A 24,841-nucleotide genomic window follows, 5' to 3' on the forward strand; every position below is an offset into this window, starting at 1 on the left:
CTTTTGGTTTTGAACTGTGTGGTGGTCAGTTTTCTTTTCACATAAGAGGAAATGGTTTTTTTTGTTACTTCCTGGTTGTGGCTTGGGGTGATTCTTTGAAAACTGACGTTGCAGTGTGCTCTCAGGCTTTGGGCTCTGTTAAGTGTCAGATGAACCAGCTGACCTCCCTCCCCTCTCCCCCACTTTTTTCCAAATGTCTTGTGTGTACGTCTGGGTGTGGGGTGACTGGTGAGCTGGCTCTGCCATTGGCCTGTCATCCTCACAGGCCAAGTATGGAGAGTGGAGGAGGAGGAGGTGGTGGTGGGTGGGTGTTGGAGTACCTTTCGCCTTCAACAACTCTCAGTCAAATGGGACACAAGTGACATTTGCCTGCTGTTGGCCATCTGACGTCAGGACTATTGAGCCACACTCTCCCAGAGAACAACTGTAACTGAACCTTGTCTCCATGAATGTGTTTTTTCATTTATCACTCCCTTTCAGCTATCAAATCAGTTTCAATGATGGGCAAATGTTGGATAATCAATGTAGAAGTGTTGTGCATGCCTAAATTTCTGTCTTTCAGTCTCGAAGATAAATAAGAAGTTAAACAAGTTCACACACTAATAGATTAATTAAGGTAGAGCTGTATGATAAAATCAGTGATAAGGTAAAAATGTTATTTTATGTGGTTAAAGTCTAAAGTAGGTTACTCTGGACTGACCTGGTTATTTTATTCATAAAATACAGATGATATTGAGAAATGAAGATCTACATCCATGTATCATTATCCAGTATAGTTATGCAACAGTGTAACATGGTAGGAGTAAGAGTAGATTTGATCCCCAGATCCTGCTGCTCTGTTTCAGCATAATTCACGTGTCTGTCACACACCCATGTGTGTTTTGCTACAGACACACCTGATTACACTGAGCTCACTCTCAGGCTTGCTACTTTTTACTCCATCTTTTAAACTTCAGCAGGAAAATCCTGTGCATGCAGAGTACCTGCATACTATGACGGTCTATGTCTTACTTATGTTGTGTTGAAGATGCAGGAAAACAGCTGCTTATTTACCCTTCGGATAGAAATTCAGACCAGCATTTGTGAACACATGCTCAGGTTTGCTTGTGTGTTTAGTAAGAATAACTCAGTGTCTTTACATGCATAGTGAAGCCAAGCTACAGTTATGACTCAATGAACTGGAAAACCTGGAATATAAGTCACCCAGTATATAAGCCACATTCAGGGAAAAAAGGTTATGAACTCAGCTGTGTTGCTCTCTTAACCTTGCAAAGCAGATGGATTTACCAGTCTATCATCAGACAAACCCATCTTGCAAAGCTCTAATCTAAAACATTTAGCAATGGCTTTCATAGGTGTAGCAATTAGCATGGATGTAGCTATAGTATAGAAGCAGTTTTATCAGAACTGGACTGCATCTTTATGAACTAGAAAAAAGCACTCGGATAGCGCAGACCTCCACCATTAGCCCTATCTCCCAACAGTACAGAATCCTTTAAAAAATTCCTGGATCCAGACGGTGATCTGGATCACTCCCAAAATCTAAACGGTTCTTCCTTATGTCATTTCTGACATTTCCTGAAAATTTCATTAAAATCTGTCCACAACTTTTTGAGTTATGTTGCTAATAAACAAACTAACTAACGAACAAACAAACCCATCTGATCACATAACCTCCTTGGCGGAGGTAAATATAGAGCAAAGAGCCACACCCAAAGCTGTTAGCAGAGATGTTTTTGCTTGTCTCCTGATAGGTTTTCAGCATGAAGTCCGCCGTTCAAACACTACAGCAGCATTAGCCTGTATAGCTCAAGTTAGCACTGGAGCTGCGCATATATACTACCTCATTTTGTCTTGTTGCTCTGATTGGACAGTCATGAATGTGACGACGGCCCAGTCACCTTCTGAGAACTTTTTTAAAAGTCCTGCTCTTCCCAAACACTTTGTGTATGAAGTTTGTGAAACATATTCAAGCAATGGATATATGAAACAGTCTATCTGGCGTGTCAGGTTATCGCTCTTTTAGTACCATCTCATTTCATCATCTGGATTATAAGCATCCACTAGCTACAGTATGGTGGTTTCACTCTCAGCCTGTGGTGATTGTTGTGAGACAGTCTCACTGCCCTACACCTGTCATTTCTTGTCCTTACTTACGTTTCATTCTTGAATTTCCCTCAAGATTAATAAAGTATCTTTCTGTCTCCATGTATCTGTTATCTATCTATTAACGTTTATTTACTCAATGGTATACTTCTTATTTGCTTTAATGCAAATTGAATAAATAAATAAAATTAAATGCTTAAATGTGATCTAACAAAGGGGAAAAGCAGTTTAAAAGTGGCACAAACCACTGCTGGTGTAGTTGTATTTATTCCAGCAGGTCCTAAGCAGTGAAGCGCAACAACAGCTTGCAGTCTGAAAGGGGTGTATTTCAAATTGCATTAAGTCTCATGCAGTATGTGATTGGGGCAGCCGCATGTGCTTGGGGGTAATGATGACACGTGTCTCAGCACTTGATACCAGTAAGTGACCCTGGTATATAAGCTTCAGTCAACTTTTACATGAAACAATAGGTATTAAAAGACAGTGTAGCTTCATCTGAGGTCACACTACAAAATTTTTTTGCAAGCTTTGACCCACAATTCCCAGTTGGGCAAAGTCTGCACCAGTCTGCACTTGCGAATTTGCAAGTGTGGGATGCGGACAGACCTGACCCGATGTCAGTCGCAGTCAGTCAGTGTTTGAATTTTCTGAGCCAAATCTGGATGCAATTGGGTAGTGTGAACAGATATCCAACTCCTATGCAAACCCATGTTGCCAACAGCCAATGAAAAAGAGAGGGTGGGACACAGGAAACAGTGTCAGAAGATGACAGGAAGTAGCAGGAATATCAAAACAACAATGGAGAACAGCGATAGAGGGAGAATCACTGATGCATCACCGCCACAAACTGTTGTGTTTGTTTACCCTTTATGCTGTCGCCCTCGGGAGACTTTGCATGAGAGTTTTAAGTGCTCAGTTAGCTTTAGTTGGTTTGACAAATCATGTAGACTGTGATCATTAATCAGGCACAGTTGTTCAGGTTGTGATCCCCGGTATTTTAGTCGTCATACAAAAATCTCCCCAAACCATTCAGTTAGTATGTACTCGTAGTAGAGCTGGGCGATTATGGCAAAAATCTAAATTAAGATTACTTGAACTTATTACCTTGATTACAAATAACGAATGATTATTCCACCCCCAACATCCGACTCATTTTTTTTCTGTAAATATTTATATAATTTTAAAACAAATAATTGAAAGGAACATGCACAGATCAACAATGTATGGTAATTTATTGAAACATTTCAAATCAAAACATACATTATCTGAAATGAAAATGTTTTGTCCATGTTTGAGTTTTAGCGGACCATATGGGATGGTGTCACATGACTAGTACTTCTTCTTCTCCTGGGTTTCAGCAGGATAAGTGCCCTGCAACACCTGGCTTCCTATCAAGTGACACAGCCAATAGTTTGTTTTAAAGGGGGTGGTACATTAGTAGAGCGAGAATTACAAGGGGAAATAATTGACATGGCAGGTTTACATCAGTTAGTGGCTCTAAATGTCCGTTTCGATTATTTTACAATTAATTGCCCAGCTCTAACTCCTAGTCTTTTTTTTTTAATCTGTAAAGACTGTGAAAGTTGTGTTGTGTGTCCTTAGCGTTATACACTAGATTTTTCAACTATCCTTGGCCCTGTATAAGCACAGTAGGAAAACCAAGTTATTGGCGGGAGCACGTCCAACTTTGCCACAGTATAGGTGGCCATATGCCCCTTTTTTAGCCAGTTACTCTGAACCTTCTTCCTATTGACCTTGCTAACAAACAAAACGTAGCTCGCTGTCTGTATGCCAAACAGTATAACTGTACATTTCATACACACTCTACTATTTACTTTTGGTACAAATGCAATGAATGTCATACCTCTAGCTTACGATGATATCCCATGGCAGACAGTGTGACGTCTGCTATGCTGATATTTATGCTGTTCAACTTCTGGGTCAAAGACTGGCATGGAGGCTGTGGAGCATGTGCAGAATGCCTGGGTCAGTCTGGTCCAACTGAGGTGTATACATGCTAGAGAAAATTAGTCTCCGATTGCATCATTTAAATGTGTTAGTCCAGCCTCTTAGTATGATTTTAACATGTTTACATGCTTTTTAATATCCTGGTTTTAGTCAGACTCACAATGCTGCTTTCCAACGTACTGACTGTGTTTATGCCCTTGATTAATATCACACAGATAGGGGACGTTGTCGACATATTCATCATCTTATATGCAGGTGTTTCAAGGTGAAATTGTTAATTGACTGGTTACATTAGTTTCAATGGTTGGCGACACAGGGATTTCACACAGTGTCCATTAAATGTACAACCCGCTCATTCAGTCTTTTTAACAGCTCTTAATTACCATAATAACTCCCTCTATAGCACTCAGTTCATGCCGGGTCACAGAAAGCTGATTGAATGAAGCCGTTATTTTTTTTCGGCTGGTTTCTCACACAGACATGAGCGCACCGTATAGACAATTATAACTCAGAGTAAATGAAATCATGACAGCAGGGATTTTTTTTGAAGTAAAAGATAACTTGTATGCATTTAAGTGAACCTGCTACTTGAACCGTGCTCCAGTGAGTGGCTGGCTCGGCCTCACACGTCTGTGTTTCTGTTTGGAGGGGGCGTGTTTCTGCTATTCATAGTGGTGAGAAGCTCAGAGGTCTATTAGAGGTCAGAGTGAGTCCCTCTAATAGCAACTGCAGCAGCACAGGGCCTTCAGATAACTGCACCTCTCCGCCTCTGGACACAGTCTACAACTTTCTTTAGACACACACTGTGGAATTGTGAGTATAGAGATTTACTACATCTTAATTCATTTGTAATTAATGTTACAATATCTAGCTGCTCTTGAGTTTGGCCTGAAGTTAACAAGGAAGTGCTTATTTAGTCTTTCAGAGTGGCTGGCAGTGAGACCTGTAAGATTTTGGAGCATATTTTTAGTTTTATTGAGCATTTTTGATTTTTTTTTTAGGACAAATCAAGCTAAAGACCCTTGATGAATCTTTACTTTTGTTCTTTAATCAAAAGTGAAGGAGGCCAACACAATCAGTGTTATTGATCTTTCAACACACCTAGACTCACTGCTCCTTATTCATCCTTAAAAGTCATTTTGAACTAGGTACCTCTTTGGCATTTTTTCCCCAATAACTTTGTCCCAGTTGGCTCTGCTCCCATGAGTCATGGGCTCTGTGTTAATAATAGAAGTAGGTGAGAAGTCGATTGTTTCTACTGCGTTGGTTGTTCATTTGTTCATATACCTACTGAATGGTTATGTTAAAACCTGAAGGACAAATGAGATGATCAGGATAAAGCTGAGATCTAATTCAAAAGTAGGGAGTCATGCATGTTTGTGAGTTTATTATCTGTAAAACAATAACATACAGAAAATCTAGCTTATCATAAGTTTAAATTGTTCCTCTTGCCCTTTGTTTATCTAGTTATTTTTTCACATGAACATCTGAGAAGGAGACTTACAGCCTCTTGAAATCATACATATTTAATGAGATTGTCGGTCATTTAGTTTATATCTTTATAATCCAGGCCAGAAAGCCTCACTTCCCCTCAGAAACATGAAGTACCATTGAGCGTGTCTGTGGTCATGTCCTTATATCACCGTGGAGACTGGAGTCATATTTCCTTCCTGCATCTTTGTGTTCAAGTGCACAGCTGCTGAAAGGATCGCACATCTTCCTTTTGTGTATAGTCTGTGTGGAAGCTCTACATGAATCTTTTTAGTTTAATGGATTTTCAGCATTAAGAGAGTGCTCAAGAAGTCTTATTTCAGTCTTGTAAAACAGAGGATGTGGTCCATAAAAAGGTTATAGTCTCATCAAATGCCTTTTTCTTTCAAACAACACATTAGTGCTAGTTTTACAATCAGGGTTCCAAATGGTGCTGCCTGAATTTAGTATTTTCACTTACTATATCACTAAAAGCAGAGAGTAAAGGGTCTGTGTTTATAGACAGTGCTTTTTGAGCTGGCAGTGCCCACAGCCTCAGTTCAAGAGTATCTTCACTAGGGATGGGCAGTTAATTGAAATTTAGATTAGAACGCAGTATGGCCTAATGCTGTTTTTAAATCGCAGAAGTTGCAGTATTTCTTTGACCTGAAATGTGCTAAAATACCAGTTAAACATATTTTAAGGCAGAGGTGTTTGGACCTACACATCATGCAATTGAAGAGTCATTTTTTCTAAAATAATTTGCTAAAAAAATCCTACTTTGTTTTTGTTTTTTTGTCATATGAGAAAACAAACTCACTCCCTATCATTTCACATTTGCAATGAGTCAAAATAATCAAATAACATATTTTTAAAAGTTGTTCAGCCATCGTTTAATCTACTAAATATTACGTTAACTAAAATATGAAATGATTCATTGCTTCTTTGATGAGAAAATAAAGTCGTCATGTGCACATCCAAAAGAAAGTACATAAAGTAACCCAGAAAAAACATCTTGTACACTGCAGGGCTGCAGAAGTCCAAATTATTCATTTCACCAAAGTCACGTTTTGTTTGCTGCTGCTCTTCGTAGATGGTCTGACGTAGAGCAGCAATTCTTAGAAATTTAAATGAATATATCTGAATATTTTGGGGAAGTTGCTTGTAAATTTTCAAGCATTTTCATGGATAATTTGAGGATATATAACTTTATAAAAAAGTTTTATTGAAATATTTGGGGTACTTTTTATGGGGATAATTTAAAAACATGGTTAAGAATTTTCACAGAAATTTAAGGGTTATTTCTTTGAAATTTTAGGGATTTGGAATGGAAAATCTTGAATTAACTTAAAACCTTTAGTGGAAATTTTAGAAGTCCTTGCGGCCATCTGCAGACATCATTTTTGGTCAATTTTAAATCCTGTTCAAAGACAAGGCTCAGCTTTTAAACTAATCAGGTCCTACTGATCCTTAAAAAGTGGAGGAAACTAAAGACACATTACAAACAAAAGCACAAGTCTTAAAGAGGTCAGCTTGGTCAACTGACTGATAAATTAAGCTTCAGCAGCTCTGTTTTATATCCTCACCTCTTTTCATCCATTGTTTCCTGTCTCTTGTGTCACTATCAAAATTTTCATACCAGACTAAAACAAACTTCATGTAAAGGAAGGTCAAAAAAGTCACTACTATCTTGTGTATTAAGCAGGCTGTTTTGTGCATTGTGAACATTTAGTTGCAGACTGAATGGGACCTCTGTTCTTCAGAGTAATGGCAGCTCTCAAGTTGCTGTGTAATGCTCTAAAACAAGAGTCCCATTGATAAACAGATAAAATTACTACATCCTGCTGCATCACCACATCCTCAAGGAAGTCAGAGGGAACAGCATTGCAGATCAGTTATTAAAAATAACTGAGCTTTTGTGATCAGAGACAAATGTGCTCAAAATGTGCAAAATGAAGACTCAGAATGTCTGTCTGTTTCCCTGCAGGGTCAGAGAAAAGCCACAATGCAGACTCAGGAAGTCCTGAGACAGCTGCGGATTCCCGAGCTGGATGAACTCCGGCAGTATGTCCGGAGTGTACCGACCAACGCGCTCATGGGCATGGGTGCCTTCGCCGCCATAACCACATACTGGTTTGCCACAAGGCCGAAAGCCCTGAAACCACCATGTGACCTCGGACTGCAGTCAGTGGAAATGCCAGTAAGTGACTTTCTTTTCTGAACTGTAGTCATACCAAATGCCTCAAATGAAAGAAATGAAGTACTGTATATCTGTGTTTGTATGAATAACTGAAGCATGACACAGCTGCTGGAATACCAAAAGGAAACTAGTCAGCAGATCTCATTCAGCTGGAATGTTAACTGGACCCTCTCCAGACTCTTCAATACGGCGGATGTTTGGAAAGTTTCAGTTAAAGACTGTACAAGCTTCGGTTTCCCTTCTCTTTGTCACAGTAAATGCTCTAAATAGCCAACCTGAAGATAGTTTAGACGTGGTACTTTTTTTTTTAGTCATTTATTTTCTACTGTCAGATAAGGCACAATTATCAGATGAAACCAAATTACTAAATTGTTAATTATCTATTAGTCTTATGACTCAGAGCAACAATATATAACTTTTCCACCCTAAAGTAGTGCTTTAGAAGTCACTCTCATTGTGTAATAACTTGTGGAATGGCATCCATTCATTTCTACAGCCCACCCTGGGAACCTGCTGTTAACACAATGTAACTTTGGAAGTGGCTGTTTTTGTTTTCATACAGCTTTATGGCACTAGTTCACACACCAGCCGTCATCCTCAGCCTTTAGCTGTTAGATACAAGGGCTCAGGCTAAGAGATAGATTATTTTCGACAGGGTTTTACACTTTTGTATGAAGGCCGAATCAGACTACACAAATTCAGCCATATTTTGGCCCAGCTACATCGTTGCAGCTCATCGCAAAGCATCAGGCATGATTATGAGCATCAGGAACGACAAAAGCTCTTATAATGTGACGTAATTAACAACGCATCCAAGACGCTCCCAAATAGGGATGAGCATTGAAATTCTGTGATAATGTGGTACCGGTTCCAACACATCCAGTACCTACATGGACCAATTACAACACAGTACTTTAATCTGATACCCCGCCACACCAATGCAACTCCTGTCCCTCTAAAATGAAAGGCAAGAAATGTGATGCAATTTGTACAATTTATCTGCACTCATTTTATTTCAGTAGAGCATTAATGTCTTTTAATTGTTGGAGTAATGTCTGTGCGGATGCGCATTTTCCTAGTGATGAAATAATCATATTGGCTGACACTTTTTAATCTCCTGCCAACTTTAAAAATGCTTTTTTTTTTCTCAAAAGTCAATACAGAACCTGTTTAGGTACCACCACCATATTACTCAACAAGACCAGCAGGTCAGAATTTTTCTTACATCTTCGTCTAGTTTGACAACCTCACCTGATGTTACGGATGTATATCCTGATTCCTGCCAATAGAATAGCATTTGCTCCTTATATTTGCATTATCATTTATCAGTGTCCCTACTTTTTCTCCTGCCGGGGATCTGATGTGCACATTTTGTTTTCTTTTATTTATGTAATCACATGCATACCCTAAGTTCTATCTAAAGGCGAGCGACTCCACATTGTCCTCCTCTTGGTACATCCATAATTTTTAGCCATAACCCATAAACCAGTCCATAATTGCTTCTTTTTTGGGTTTTTTTTCTTATACAAACACACAAAAAAATGCTACAATCACTTAGAGTGCTTCTGTTGTATCTCTGGTTCACTCTCTTTGACCTATGACCAGTGGTGACGTCAGCATATGATGAGCAGTCAGGATCACACTTGTAGTGTGGCTAGTCCCGGCCTCCAAAACTGGATTCTTGTTGCATAGCCTGACATGGCGCAGTCATGAATGACCAAAAAACATACTGCAGTCTGAGCCGACCGTAACCTTATGAAACAGTAGGCTGCAGGTCTGACGTAGAGCTGTTTTGTGGTTTTTGGACGGTTGCAAAAAAGCTACACTATCACCCAGTGAGTAGGTATTATGATGGCAGCATACAGCCCTTTAGGTATTGGTCATGACAGATTGTTGGGTAGTGTTAGGCTGTATTGTTATTGGTGTCACTGTTGTCTTTTGTTTTCCAGGTGCAGACAGTCATCTAACTTTATTTATCTCTCAGGCTTGTGTACACTAACAAACAAGGAAAGAAATACTTGCTTTCCTTGTTGATCTTGTTTGTGGACCATAAGTTTATCTTAACTAGCATTTATTAACTTACACCTGCCATCATGGCAACAGTTAAATACACACACTCCATAAGCAATTTTGCAAACAACGAGCTGCAGACACTAGCAGAGCCCTATTTATGAACACTCTTTAATATTACTGTGCCTTATCACCAGGGTTTTCAATATGTCTTTACCAGCTTTGCACCCCTATCTTGAAGATGTAGAAAAGAGGGAGGTAGCAGCAACTGTGTGTGTGTTTAATACACTGTGGTCCCATTCAGAGAGCTTCTATTGGGCGCCATATCTAATACTGCTATAGATTAATTTCAGATTCATAGCTAAATTGCCAACAAAAATGAAGGCATAGATTTTTCAATCAACCTACCAACCAAACTGTGATCTAATAAGTGCTTAAAAGCGATTTATAAAGCATACGTTATTTTTTTATCATGCCTAAATAAAGCCATAGTTTCAGCTCTACTTTAATGGTGTCTTTTTAGAAAGTGGAGCATTGCTCCTAGTGTGCTGGCCCTTTAAGATATTTCACTTACACAACCACAAAATTGGAACTTTAACCTCTAAAATCCTGATCTATTTGTCAAAATTAATAGCAATTAGTGTTGAGTTTGAGTTAGTTTTTTAAATATCAATATTGAGTTTTGACATTTGTTTCACAAGAGTAAATGCTCCATACCACTCTCAGGCACAGTACCCTTCCTTGGCCCTGGCATGGACAGAAGAGGTGGGGCTCAGCATGGTACGGTTGCTCATGAGGCCAACAAGCATGGTCAATATGATGTATAATGGATACAGCCGTTCCTCCCAGTTATCATTTTAAATACCAGAGGAGTGTTTCAGGGCCACATCTGACCAAAACAACTCAAAATAAGCCCCAAAATGAATAAAGTCCATTGTCTGAAACTGCGCTTCATGTAAAGAAACCTGCGTGTTGTATTACTATAAGATGACTAGGTATATCAGTGGGTTCTTGTCTAACTCTGACTTTGCCTTCAAGGGGGGAGAACGAGCAAGGAGGTCAGTGCTTAACGACAGCAGTGAGCAGATGACGCACTACTACAGTGATGCATGCACGATATATGAGGTGTTTCAACGAGGGCTCAGAGTATCAAGTAAAGGAATCTCTTATATCAGCTGAATAAGATGTATTATTATGATTAAATACTCAAAATTTTCCATTATATGCTTCTTAAAGTGAGCTTTGCTTTCATTTCCCAGATGATGGACCTTGTTTAGGGTCAAGGAAGCCAAACCAGCCGTATGAGTGGCAGTCTTATAGAGAGGTGAGATGTGCTCCACATACATGGAAATCTATCATACTGTTTGTCAGTGATCTGAACAGGGTTGCATGATGAAAAAACTCTTTTGTTTTGGACAGGTGGCAGACAGAGCGGAGCACATCGGTTCTGCTCTCCTCCACAGAGGACACTCTCACACAGGAGACAAATACATCGGTATTTTCTCACAAAACAGACCAGAGGTATGACGATTGTCTTTGTCCTTATGGCTATTTTTGCACAAGTTTCTTAAAAGGAGTGTGTTTTAAGTTTTCCAGTATGTTGTCCAGTCTTTTTGTGTAGAGTAAACAAAACTGTGTTCAATCAGTGTTGTGTAATCAAAACCTAATGTAATCATACGTCATAAAGAGAAAAATTTAAGATTTAATTGCTTCAGTCTCGAGTAATGACCTGAATAGTGCCCACATTTGGATTTTGGATGTGCTTCTGACTCCAGATTGCTGCAAACATGGAAAGAGCTTTTATTTTCTATTAAAATAATATACACTCAAAGAAATTGAGTTTAAGTTTTCACAGCCGGTCTGCAAGCTCCCCAGTCTTGGTAAACCCAATGGTCTGGACTCTACAGTCAAAATTAAGTTATAATTTTCCAAACTTTTATCTTTTCCTTAGTTTCCTTAGCCCGACCTGTTAACACAAGGAAAAAGTTAAAGTATAGTTTGGTTTAATCTTAATTTATACTTAAACATGGCATACGCCATAGGCCCTAGACCTACGCAGATGCCTATGTACGTAACCTGATGTGCACCTCCTCAAAAATGTAACTACACATAGAGATTTGTTCTCTGAGTAGCACCAGGTGACTTCCAGTCTCTTAATTAATATCTGCAGGCATATTGTGGGTACTCTGGTGTGAGATAAACAGCTAAAGAGTAGCTGTAGATGTGTAGACATCCAGAAATATCTGCAGTGTATTTTCTTATCCCTGTCATAGCTTAAAATCCCCCGTATGCCAGTCAGGACATATGAAGAAAAACAAAGCAATTGAACAGATTACATTGTTAACTCTTGCTGATGTTTATTCAGCGTGAACACAGCATTAAACTGCTGCTGCCACTGACATGGGTCTGCCACGGTTTCTATTAGCAACAGAGTACAGCTGAAATCTACTGTGGGTGTGAAGTCAACAGGAAATGGACACAGTGATAGAGACTGTAGCATTCCCTGTTATCTAATGTGCAATAAAATTAATGCCATCATTTTTTCTTAAGCTTGAAATATTTTTCTTTAACAATTCATGTCAAATTTAACAAATAATGCTGAAGGCCCATGTAGCAGCCTTTTTTGAACTATCAGTATCTTCAAATCTATTTTCAAATCAAGACAGTTTTTATGCTACTATATTTTAGTGTTTTGTAAAGTGAAATCATTTTTGGTATTTTTTAAAGTAGAGTAATTCTGATCAGCTGTAAAGATGAATAGACTGTATTTTCACTGCTGCTGTTTTACTCTGATGTAATCAGGAAGTTCATATTCTAGTAGAATATCAGAGTGTTGCTCTCCACGTTGTATGGTGTAAAAGAGTAGATAATTTGTTAGATAGTCATCATTTCATGCTGCTGGATGGATCAACAACTGTAAAGCCAATAAACCCCCAAAACCTGAAAGGACATCTGGCCGTCTTTAAGTTAGAAAATGTTGGTTAACTTTATACCCTCTCCTGTCTTGTCTCTCAGTGGACCATATCAGAGCTGGCCTGTTACACGTACTCCTTGGTGGCGGTCCCACTGTACGACACTCTCGGCACAGAGGCCATTGGCTATGTTATCGACAAAGGTACAATGAATGAATGAATGACTGAATGACTGACTGAATTAATATTTTATTTACATGTCTGGTCATTTACATGACCCATCCCACATGGAATTATTCAGACACATTAACTGACCAAACAGTAAATATTCTGGATTCAGGCCAGTACCACACAGGGCAATACAATATCGGTAAATGAGTGTACACCTCCTCCTTGTCTACCACACTCCAGTAAGTAAAATGAGACAAATAGACATACAATACTATAAGCCAACACAGCCCCCCCAAAAAGCGTAGCATAACTACCAACAAGACAAAATATATATTCAATAGAAATTTATAAACCTCTTAACAGTCTGATACATTTATCTGCTGTGACTCTTCTTCTCTTTTCCCAAGCAAAGACATTATCAAAAAGATATTTCATTAAAGTACTGTCGTCCATATAAATTAAATCAAGACCAGGGTCCTGGACTCTTCTAAACATTGTTTCCCATAGATCATGATACATCAGACAGTATAAAATAAAATGAATTTCATTTTCCACCACATGTAGCTCAGTATTCACAGATTCTCTAATCCTTGCCCACCCCTCTTTATCTGCCAGTTTCAATGTTTAGTGGTAATATACCACACCTTAGCTGTGCAAACAGGGATCTACGGCTTTTTGGCAAATTATATTTAACATATTTTTCACAGTCATAAGCAATAAGTTTGCAGTTTTGGCTTCAGCAGGATTTGATTTGCCCATGATTTGGTTCACTTATCCCTTATTTCTGATCTAAACTCATCTAAATTCACACTGGTTATATTTCAGATGCCCACTCACCATTGACAGACATATCCCAAAGAAAAATGTTATCGGCCACCCTATTGGCTGGTAACCTCAGGAGCCTGTTCCACAAACTCACCATGCTAACTTTCCACTTTATTTCACATGGGTCCCGCCCCATATCTCCATTAGCTGCCAGACCTGGGTTAACTTATGTAGGCCTAAGAAGAACCTAATAGCACGGTTGTGGACATTGTCATTCTTCTGGAATCTTTTATAACCCCATATTCCTGAAACATAATCTAAAATGGGACATATACATGTTTGATACAGTTTGGAATACGTGGAATAGCTCAAATCTCTGAGTGGTGTAGTTTTGACTTATAATGCCCCCTAGTGCTCTACTTGCTGAATCCGCCAGAACTGAGGAACCGTGTAAGAAAGACATATTTTCATCAAGAAAAAGACTGAGATATTTGTATTTATCAGTAAACTCAATTTAACCCCCCACAAAAAACTGGAAGTTACTTCTTTCTCTACCTGGTCTATGAAAATGCATAACTTGTGTTTTCTTTTGATCAATACAAAGTCTCCATTTCTTGCACCACTCATGAACACGTCAGCATTGCTTGTAAATCATCCTCATTTTCTGACAGTAAAATAATATTATCCACGTAGAGAAGAATGTTAACAATACCCCCACATACAACTCCTCTCCCCAGCTGCTCTAGCTAGATCATTAATAAAAATAGCAAATAACATTGGTGATAAAACATCACCTTGCTTAACCCCAGAGGGTGTGGGGAACCATTATTTAAAGTGATCATTCACTTTATCACATGCCACAGGTGCTCTATAAAGAGAAGTAAAAGCTTGGTAAAATTTTCCATTAAACCCAATCTGGCCAAGTTTAAATCTTACAAAATCATGATTGACTAAATCAAAGGCTTTTTGAAAATCAATTAAACAGGAGAATGTGGGCTTAGTATATTTCAATCTGTTTCTAACCACTGTGGATGTGGTATAAATGTGATCTATGCAGGCTCTACCTTTTTGAAATCCATACTGTTCCTCTTCTAATACACTGTTTTCCTCCAGGAACTGTACTAGTCTATTACTTAAGATAGAGGAGTATAACTTATATACAGTACTAAATACAAGAGAGTGGCACTGTTATACGCTTACCACAGACCACATGGTGAAGGATACTGATGTTGCACAACTCATGCTTAATTTATTGCTGTCTGTTTTTCAGCTTCCATCTCTACCATTATCTGCGATGTCCCTGATAAAGCAAGGATGGTTCTGGACTGCATCAGTGGAAAAGGACAAACAGTAAAGACAATTGTGCTCATAGAGGCGTTTGACAGCAACCTGGTGACTCGTGGAAAGGAGAATGGGATTGAGATTTTAAGTCTGAAAGAGTTTGAGGTGAGAATTTATCAAATGCTTTTCTGAAAAGTTCTGTTTATTACAAGGTATCTGTCTTTTTCTGTTCAAAATTTCATGTGTAAAAAGAAAATTATAATTTGCCAAGCTATTGTTCAGCTGTGATTAGGTTAGAAATAAATGATCATTAGGCCCTGAGGTGCTGTTTGTTTAAGCCTTTACCTACTGCCGTAGCGCCGTCGCTATGTTTAATATGTCCGTAGTATTATTACCGTAACTCAGTCAAAGTTTGTCCAATCAGAAAAATTCCAACGGTGTTGGAAAGCTGAGAATTGTGGGCATGTGCACATATATGGCTCATTATGGTACTCACAACCATATGATGTGGGCATTCATAGCAAAACACCAGTTTTGATTTTTTCTTCTTTTAAACTGCTGACAGTTCCATATAATGTGCAATAATCATTGAAAAGTGAAGTTCAAGTACTCCTGGGAAAAAAGGGACCAAAGCTCTCAGACTTACAGCCATAATAACAAAATATGTCCAAATCGCCATTTTAAACTCGGTGCATAAAGGGTTAAAGCATGAGTACTATCTGGACTTCCTGCTGATCTCAATTTATGTTTCATGTTTTTTTCTCCCAGGCCTTGGGGGAAGCAAATCGCCAGAAACCACTGGTAAGTAGGAACACTTCATTTGATTACATGAGGAAAAAGCTTTTATCCCTAACTCAATTACCAAACAGTATCGTCTTTTAAAATGAAATAACACACTTAGATTCAGCAGTAGCTGTTGATCTTTCATATGCCTCAGTGTAGCCGTGTCATTTGATTACAGCCCCCTAAACCAGACGACCTCGCACTTGTTTGCTTCACATCAGGAACCACAGGTAATAACAAAACATCTTTAACCTTCTGTTAATGCTATGCTTTTTAAACTGTGTTTATAATAAAGACCATCATTTTCCTTTCAGGAAATCCAAAAGGTGCAATGCTTACTCACGGAAATGTAATCTCCAACACTGCAGCTTTCATTAAAATAACAGAGGTAAACAAACACAACAGACCAGATTTAAACAGTTGAATAATGAAGAAATGAATCGAGGATAAATGACACTGTTGAATAATGCATTTTGGGTCTATCTCCTTGTTTTTAAGAAGGATGCTTCTTTGATCATTTTAATCAGTTTCCTCTAAACTACTGAGAGAGCTGCTAAATGCATATGGAATAAAATGAAAAATTGGATCATAATATACCAAATTCCCTTTTTAAGTGTTTACATGCTTTTCATCAAGTGGGTTTTTGTGAGTAACAAATGCAACATATGGACAAAAGTATTTGGCCACCTGCCATGACACCAACAAGGACTGGACTCCAGTCTTTCTGGAAGGCTTTCCACAAGATTTTGGAGTGTTTCTGTGGAAATTTATGCTCATTCATTCTGTCGAGCATTTATGAGGAAGTCTTGGCTTGCAATCGTCATTTCATTTCGTTTCATTTCAAAGGTACCCAATGGGCTTGAAGTCAGGGCTCTTCTCAGGCCTCATACCAAACTCATCAGTCCTTCACTTTCTAGTCCTTGTTTGTGCACAGTCATGTTGGAATAGAAAAGGGCCTTCCACAAACTGTTGCCACAAAGTAGGAAGCATAGCATTGTCCAAAATGTCTTGGTATGCTGAAGCAGCCCCATACCATTATCCATCCTCCACCAACCTTCACACTTGGCACATCACAGTCAGGCAGGTAACGCTCTCCTGGCATCCACCAAACCCAAACTTGCCCATCTGACTGCCCATCTGAGTGTCAGTGTGCTTTACACCACTCCATCCAATGTCTGGCATTAGACTTAATGATGTGAGGTTTACATGCTGCTGCTCGGCCATGGAAACCCATTCCACAAAGTTCCCAATGCACAGTTTTTGTGCTTACATTAATGCCAGTGAAGTTCTAAACTCTCCAGCTATGGACTCACCCGAAGGCTACATTCACACTGCAGTTGAAAGTGACCTGAATCAGATTTTTTTTGCTCACATATGGCTCGTGTCTGATTTTTCTCTGACAGTGTGAACAGCGTAAGTCACACTGAATCTGACCTTTTCGAATCAGAATCAGCCCACTTTCGAATGTGGTTCTAAATCAGATATGTATCTGATCTTTTGGAAGTTGACTGCAGTGTGAACAGACAAAAAAAATCAGATTGGAGAAAAGATCAGAATTAAGCATGAAGGCCTGCAGTGTGAACATAGCCTTATACACCATGTGCCTCAGCAGTCGTCGACCCTGCCCTGTGATTTTATGTGGTCTTCTGCTTTGAGGCTGGGTTGCTGTTGTTCCTAAATGCTTCCACTTTCAAATAATATCACTTACAGTTGAAAGTGGAATATCCGGCAGGGATCAAATATTATAATATAATAATAATAATAATAATATAACAATATAACAATAATTTAATATATGTCTTATTGCAAAGGTGGCATCCATCTCACTACCATGTCTAAGGTCACAGAGCTCTTGAGAACAACCCATTTTGTATCACGAATGTTTGCAAATGGAGACTGCATGGCTCAGTGCTTGATTTTATATGTGTGGCAACGTGTCTGATTGAAACACCTGAATTCAATAATTAACAGGTGTGGCCAAATACTTTTGTCCACATAGTCTGTAATACTCAGGTTTAAACAAAAGGGAGCCAATCTCCTGTCTAATTTTTTTTAAGTATAATTTGAACCACTTTTCTACTAATTGCACATATTTTCCACTATTAAGCTAAAGCTGCACACCAAAGACAAGGCAGTACACTACAGTACTTTTTATTACAGCAAGGAAGCAACTATCATGAGATTAATCATAAGGCCTGGTCCTAAATGTGGTGTTGAGTGAAAGTAGGTACAGCGTGATGCAGCAAATTTAAGAGTGTTTTTCTCAATTTTCCACTATTAAAAAATTTGAATCAAGAATATGATGATTAATATATAAAAGGGCAGAAAGAAGCATCCTTCTGATTGTGTCCCTCTGGACTAATGGGGGGGTAAGCATTGAGCTTTCAGGTGGCCCTTGTGTTACATGAATCCTGCCGGGCCTTTTTTTTCCCCTTTATCCTGTCACATCTGCCTCTCTACCTCCTCTGTCTTTCCCTGTGTTGCCCCCTGGTGCCACCCAGGGCACACTGAAGCCCAGCAGTAAAGATGTGCTCATCTCCTACCTCCCTTTGGCCCACATGTTTGAGAGGGTGGTGGAGGTACAGTACGCCATGCCTGAGCTGCAAACATGCATGTGTTTTGTTTTGTGTGTCCTCTGCAGGTACACTGCATGCTGGACCTCCATGACATTCATGTTTCCTATCTCCCCCTAGCTCACATGTTTGAGAGAGTTGTGCAGGTATGTGTTTGGCTTAACACACAGTTTGATATGTAACTGTTCTGGGGCTTAACTGGATTTTAAAACCTATGTCAGATTGCTATCAGGGGTCATATATCAAACTTATCTGGAAGGGGTTTTCAGAATGTTTTGAAGAAAATGTATAAAAAAGTTGCTTTTTACTAGAAATACTGAAAACACAAGTACTTTTTTATTTTTATGACATTTAATGATTTTCTTTAAACTTAGCTTTGGCTAAAACATGTTCAGTTCAGTTCAAGAAATTAAAAGTATCTTGAAGCCTAGTATCAAACTTTTTAAAGTTTGCATTGAATAGAAAGTAAGAATATTTTTTATTGGTTGGGGGGGGGTACTTTCTTGAAAAGTAGTTCTTGAAATTTGGTATTTTGTTGGCCGTGTGCTCCGAACCTATGTTAAATAATAACCAGCCACCTGTAGCTTTAAAGGAACTGGCCAACTGTGTGATCTGTTATGAAACTAACAAAAATTGTAAAGTTCCCAACAGTTTTAATGGCAAACATCTGCTATGTTGTAAAATATTGAAAACAAGCACTGCCCCCTTGTGGGGGAAATTGAAACCACAGTAGGAGTAAGCTTCTCTCTTCTCATAAGGGTGTCATCCTCATCCATGGGGCTCGAATCGGCTATTTCCAAGGGGATATTCGCCTTCTGATGGATGACCTGAAAACACTGCAGCCGACAGTCTTTCCTGTGGTCCCACGTCTCCTCAACCGAATGTTTGATAAGGTCAGGAAAATATGTAAAATGATGTTAATATGTAGGTTTGTCGTAGCTATGAGGAAAGCCTGCTGATTCACAGTCTTATTTTCAGGAAATTCTGCACTGACAGTTGTATTGCTTTGCTCTCTCTGTTTAATGTTATATTCAAAGCTTTGTGGCAAACTAGCATCATGACCCTCCTTAAATAAGTATGCCCTAATTCTCCTCAGGTGTTCAGCCAAGCTAATACACCGCTGAAGAAATGGCTGCTTGATTTTGCCTTCAGGAGGAAGGAGGCTGACCTTAAAAATGGTGTGGTGAGAAAAGACAGTATGTGGGATAAACTCATCTTCAAAAAAGTACAGGTACATATGATTGAATTTTTAAATCCAGTTGTTTTTATTCTTTGTATTTTCTTGATAAACTTTTTCACTTATATAATCAGATTGGGGTTTGATCAAGGTTTGCATGCAGCTGCAGAGACACAATGATAAATAACCATTTTTATGAATTTGATTTTTAAATCTATATATTTACTCTATATATTTACTATATTATTGAAGACTAAATATTTGTAATTTTATCTGAAAGTCTAGTAAACACCAGTCTTTTTTTTACTTGTCTTGCAGTAATTCTGATGTCAACAGCACTACAGCTAGTAGTGCTGGAAAATTAATCTAGTTTCAGTCATGATTTTAGCTTTACACAATCATGAAAGCAAGGTAGTCATGATCAAACAGTTACTGTGCGACATGCAGTTTAGTCCATATGACACATCATGTGGTACAAGCTTCACCATCTGTTGTTATACGTTGGCCATAAAATAATTATTTTTGTTGATTGTTATTAGATATAATTTTGTTGGGTTATTTTTACTCATTTATTTTATTTTTTCAAAGTGTTGAGTGTTAGTTTGGTAAGTGCATGTGCTGCAGATGTTCTAAAATCGAATAAATTTGTTTTATCAATTGATCTCAACACCTATCAAAATAATCAGGATTATGTTTTTTTGCCATAATTGAGCAGCCCTAACAGCTAATGTGTTTCATTTTTGATATTAAGTGTTACTGTTTGTTTCTTGTTCTGAAGGCTAGTTTGGGCGGTCGTGTCAGACTCATGATTACAGGAGCAGCTCCAGTTTCTCCAACCATCCTGACGTTTCTACGAGCTGCACTGGGCTGTCAGGTGAGCCAAATGCACACCCCATCTAATGTTAATGATTATGATTGTTTTTTTATCAGGTTTATTTTAAGAAAAATACTTCCTTTGCTCTTAAGTTTTATGAGGGCTACGGTCAGACTGAATGTACAGCTGGATGCTCTATGTCAATGCCTGGGGACTGGACAGCAGGTAAAATCTACAGCAGCTCCTAAATGTTGCCCTCATCTTTGTTAGACAGGTGAAAGATTTACATTTTTTTATTTGTTTTTTTTCAGGCCATGTTGGTCCTCCTCTGCCCTGTAATGCTATTAAACTGGTGGACGTGGCAGAAATGAATTATTTTGCTGCCAATGGAGAGGGAGAGGTAAGCAGCTACCATCAAGATCATGCAAGCAAATAGAAACTGTATTAGTGCTTTATTTTGGACTGAATCTGTGCAAATTAGCTCAAAAATACTTGAGAAATAATTTCAGTATTTGCTTTTTTCATGACTGTAATTATAACTTAAGAGGCCAAACTAATCCCACTCATAAAGAACAGTCCAGGCTCAGGGAAAAATCTGAAGATTTGAAGGTGTTTGATTTAAACAAAAATGACCACTGCAGTTGATACTGGTACCTGAATGTATGTTCCAAATTCCAGTGTAGTCTATGGCATGGTAGATATGGTGTTATTTAACCATATTTAAACTTTGGCCTGATGATTGTGTTGTTTCATCAAATATTTAACTGCTGTCAGATAAGTATAGGTTATCTTATTTCTTTGATATATTGAAAAGTCATTTCATCATGTGTATCTCCTCCTCTAGATATGTGTCAAAGGACCAAATGTTTTCAAGGGATATCTGAAGGATCCAGAGAAAACAGCAGAAGCGATAGATGATGATGGATGGCTGCACACAGGAGACATTGGGAAATGGCTTCCTGTAAGGGCACTATTGATCTTTGCAGCAGTATTATGTTTGTTGGAGCTTATCTTGAACTTCTTTTTCTTTTTCATTGCAGAATGGCACCTTGAAGATCACTGACAGAAAGAAGCACATTTTTAAGCTAGCACAAGGAGAATACATCGCCCCAGAGAAAATAGAAACCATCTATAACCTCAGTGACCCAGTGGCTCAGATATTTGTTCACGGAGACAGCTTACAGGTGAGATGATGATATGAAACTGGTGTTGAAATCAAATATCAGATGTTAGTATTTTGAGGGACAGAACTGTATTAGTGTTTTATGATTTTTGGCACTGATCATTTCGTGTATCGTTCTGTTATTTTCAGGCGTGCCTGGTTGGGATCGTGGTACCTGATCCTGACTTTTTACCTCTGTGGATCAAGAAGAAAGGGATTGAAGGATCTTACTCTGAACTGTGCAAAAACCCGGTAAGATGTGGGAATATCAGCAACAACAAACACACAACACCACCAAACGAGTAAATAAATTTTAAAAAGTGAAACCTCCATAAATTCTAGATTTATACTGCACAAAGTGAAATGTTTCAAAATATTTTTTGTTTTAATTTTGATAATTACAGCCTACAGTCCACGGAAATCAAACCACTATTTCAAAATATTAGAATGTTTCTGAAAAGTCCAAATTCTTGTCCGTTATTTCGTTCACTCTGGTCCAGTACACACAGCCACAATCATGGGGAAGACTGCTGACTTGACATTTGTCCGGAAGACAATCGTTGACACCCTCCACAAAGGAGGGTAAGCCACAGAAGGTCACTGCTGAAAGGACAGGTTGTTCTCAGAGTGCTTTATCAGAGCATATTCATGAAAAGTTGACTGAGAGGGAGAAGAAAGGGTGCACAAGCAACAGGAATGAGCTCAGCCTTCAGAGGATTGTCAAACAAAGCAGATTCAAGAACTTAAGAGAGCTTCACAAAGAGTGGACTGAGGCTGGAGTCAGTGGATCAAGAGCCACCACACACTGACGGGGCCAGGAAATGGGCTTCATGTGTCATGGTCCTAGTGTCAGATAGTGTCACTAGCGTCTCACCTGGGCTAAGGAGAAAAATAACTGCTCAGTGCTGTTTTCACATGAGAGTAAATTTCATTTGGACATCAAGGTCCCAGAGTCTCTTGCACCAGAGAATTGTGACCAGAGTGACATCTCAAATCTTGAAATGCGTGCTAACATTGTTCTGTTTCTAGGATGTGAAAAATGCCATTTTGGAGGACCTTCTGAGGCTGGGGAAAGAAGGTGGACTCAAGTCTTTTGAGCAGGTGATTAGTGACATGTTTTACTTAATTTAAATTCCTTAAAATATACATTCAAATTGATGAAGTACATTTCCTGAAGTGCTCTAACATAAACATGGTCCCACTCTTCTCTAGAGATCATTTTATTCAGACCTTTACAGTGACACTAGAGAGCATGGACATAACGCAGCATGACTGTAAACTACGTGTCGCTTTCTATAGAAGTCTGATTCAAAAGATGTATTCTGTATGGCTTTAACCATGAGCTTGTAGATCCTTGAGAATGATGAGGATTTAATGATAATATAATACACCTGAAGATGTAAAGCACTTAAATGTATTAATCTAAGTATGTATTAGTAATGGTTTGGACATGTATAACTAAATAGATTTTCATTTCATTTGCTCTAAAAAAATATAAAAAAATATAGTCCAGATTATGTATAAATGGCCAGTGAAAGTATCTTGCACCTGCCTTACTCAAAATAATAGTAATACTGAGAACAATTTATGTTCTTGCACAACTTACCGTGCTCAGACTTGATTTTTCAAAGACACAACTTTCAGGTCTAGAGCTGTCACTAATGCGTCACCTGTTCTAAAAATGACATTTACTGTTTGATATGATCCTTAATATCTTTTAATCCTCTCACATGACAGTGTCATCTGTTTTGGCAAACTTTGATTAGAAAAATATTTAATTTTTCCAGGGGAGCAGAATATTATTCTGAATATTTTGCGGTTTCACTCATTTTCCATGACTGGAAAGTTAGTCAACTGTTTTCCAGGAGGACACATGAGAACACTGATAATTCTATTTTAAAAAATATATATTTTTAAAATTTCCTCTCTTAAAATTGGAGCTTGTATGATTAATTGATTACCTTGCCTAGTACAAAACACTTTGAACTGATCTGTCAAAGAGGTTTTTTTTTTGTTTTTTTTTTTCAAACAGAAGATCCGAAATTTAATTTTATGACTCATAACTTAAGGCTTCCCACCTTTACAGCATTTGATTTTAAATGTGTTCATTTATTATTTTAAACAATTGATTTAACAAAAAGCAGGTTTGCCAAGTCTTTTGGGGCTAAAAATCTAAAAAATGTATTTTCACTTTTCTGGCTTCTTTGTAAAGCAAATGACAAAATAGACACCAGAACATAATTTACAGTAAAACTTGTTTGTTTGACCTTACTTCAGGTATATCTTTTCACACTCTTCTTCAGTGATCTTTCCTATTTTCCCTGCAGGTGAGAGATATTGCACTACATCCTGAACTGTTTTCCGTCCAGAACGGCCTGCTGACGCCCACGCTGAAGGCTAAGAGGACTGAGCTTCGGAGCCGCTTCAGAGAGTTAATTGATGAACTTTATGCCAAAATTAAGATGTAAGCTGGAAGTGAGGACCGCTGTTTAGAAAGAGACAATCATTAAGAGCACACAGCCAGAATGGAGACACAGGGGCTTTCCTGCTATTTATCTGCCAGAGGATATATTTACAATTTATGGGAGTAACTTTTCATTGAATGAATAATGACCCTCATTATGTTTGTTCTGTCCCTGATTCATCTAGAAATTGTGCCACTATATTTTATCCAATAAGGATTGGCTCAATGGTTCAGAATATGTACAGTGCTGATAAAAAGTATTCATCCCCAGTATTCAGTATTCATCATGTTTTACACTTTTATTCATTTTATAGACCAATCATGGCCAGTATATAATTTTATTACAAAAACTCTTAAATGTCAGAAGGAAAACAGATTTCTACAAAGGTATCTCAATTAAATAAAATATCAAATGTAAAACAAGTGACTGTAAATATTTACCCCCTATAAGTCAGTATTTAGTAGAAGCACCTATGTGGACAGGTCTTAATCAGGCCTTCACATCTGGACACTGTAACTTTCACCATTCTTCTTTGCAACTGCTCAAGCTCTGTCAGGCTGCATGGTGATCAGGCCTTTTTTAAGTCAATCCACAAATTCTCTATTGGATTGAGGTCTGGGCTTTCACTCAGCCACTCCAGAAGATTCACCCTGTTGTCTTTAAACCATTTCTGTGTAGCTTTCTTGCTATGCTCCAGGTCATTGTCTTGCTGGAAAATAAATCTTCTCCCAGGTCGTAGTTCTCTTGCAGACTAGACAAGATTGTCTTACAGGATTTTCCTATATTTTGCCACATTCATTTTACCCTCTGCCTTCACAAGCCTGCCAGGGCCAAGAAGCATCCCCACAGTGTGGATGATGTTTGCAGTGATGTGCAGTGTTTGGTGTCCACCAAACATAGCGTCTTGTCTGATAGCCCTAAAGCACCATTTTGGTCTCATCGGACCAAAAAACCTTCTTCCACTTGACCATGGAGTCTCCCACA

The 24,841-nt window shown here is 38.4% G+C and overlaps 1 protein-coding gene across 3 annotated transcripts in view; it reads left to right on the plus strand.

Annotated features, from left to right (window-relative positions):
• The window catches only part of acsl1a (acyl-CoA synthetase long chain family member 1a), a 32,725-nt gene extending 8,153 nt beyond the window's left edge, over positions 1 to 24,572 (plus strand). Inside the window, exons 1-21 of one of the 3 annotated variants that reach the window (XM_041785310.1) lie at positions 4,764 to 4,887; positions 7,532 to 7,744; positions 10,793 to 10,907; positions 11,014 to 11,078; positions 11,174 to 11,275; positions 12,770 to 12,869; positions 14,873 to 15,048; positions 15,652 to 15,684; positions 15,845 to 15,896; positions 15,981 to 16,054; positions 18,168 to 18,245; positions 18,998 to 19,132; positions 19,336 to 19,470; positions 20,195 to 20,290; positions 20,383 to 20,455; positions 20,542 to 20,630; positions 21,075 to 21,191; positions 21,271 to 21,414; positions 21,543 to 21,644; positions 22,422 to 22,493; positions 23,720 to 24,572. In XM_041785310.1, coding sequence (XP_041641244.1) covers positions 7,550 to 7,744; positions 10,793 to 10,907; positions 11,014 to 11,078; positions 11,174 to 11,275; positions 12,770 to 12,869; positions 14,873 to 15,048; positions 15,652 to 15,684; positions 15,845 to 15,896; positions 15,981 to 16,054; positions 18,168 to 18,245; positions 18,998 to 19,132; positions 19,336 to 19,470; positions 20,195 to 20,290; positions 20,383 to 20,455; positions 20,542 to 20,630; positions 21,075 to 21,191; positions 21,271 to 21,414; positions 21,543 to 21,644; positions 22,422 to 22,493; positions 23,720 to 23,860 — 2,094 coding nt within the window. In that variant the 5' untranslated portion in view covers positions 4,764 to 4,887; positions 7,532 to 7,549 and the 3' untranslated portion in view covers positions 23,861 to 24,572. Of the gene's footprint in view, positions 1 to 4,763; positions 4,888 to 7,531; positions 7,745 to 10,792; positions 10,908 to 11,013; positions 11,079 to 11,173; positions 11,276 to 12,769; positions 12,870 to 14,872; positions 15,049 to 15,651; positions 15,685 to 15,844; positions 15,897 to 15,980; positions 16,055 to 18,167; positions 18,246 to 18,307; positions 18,386 to 18,997; positions 19,133 to 19,335; positions 19,471 to 20,194; positions 20,291 to 20,382; positions 20,456 to 20,541; positions 20,631 to 21,074; positions 21,192 to 21,270; positions 21,415 to 21,542; positions 21,645 to 22,421; positions 22,494 to 23,719 lie in introns of those variants that run through there. The other 2 variants (XM_041785311.1, XM_041785312.1) reach the window with 2 other exon arrangements.
• The last annotated feature ends 269 nt before the right edge of the window (positions 24,573 to 24,841 follow it).

The sequence above is a fragment of the Cheilinus undulatus genome, linkage group 4 (assembly GCF_018320785.1).
Source record: "Cheilinus undulatus linkage group 4, ASM1832078v1, whole genome shotgun sequence".
NCBI classification, from domain to species: domain Eukaryota; kingdom Metazoa; phylum Chordata; class Actinopteri; order Labriformes; family Labridae; genus Cheilinus; species Cheilinus undulatus.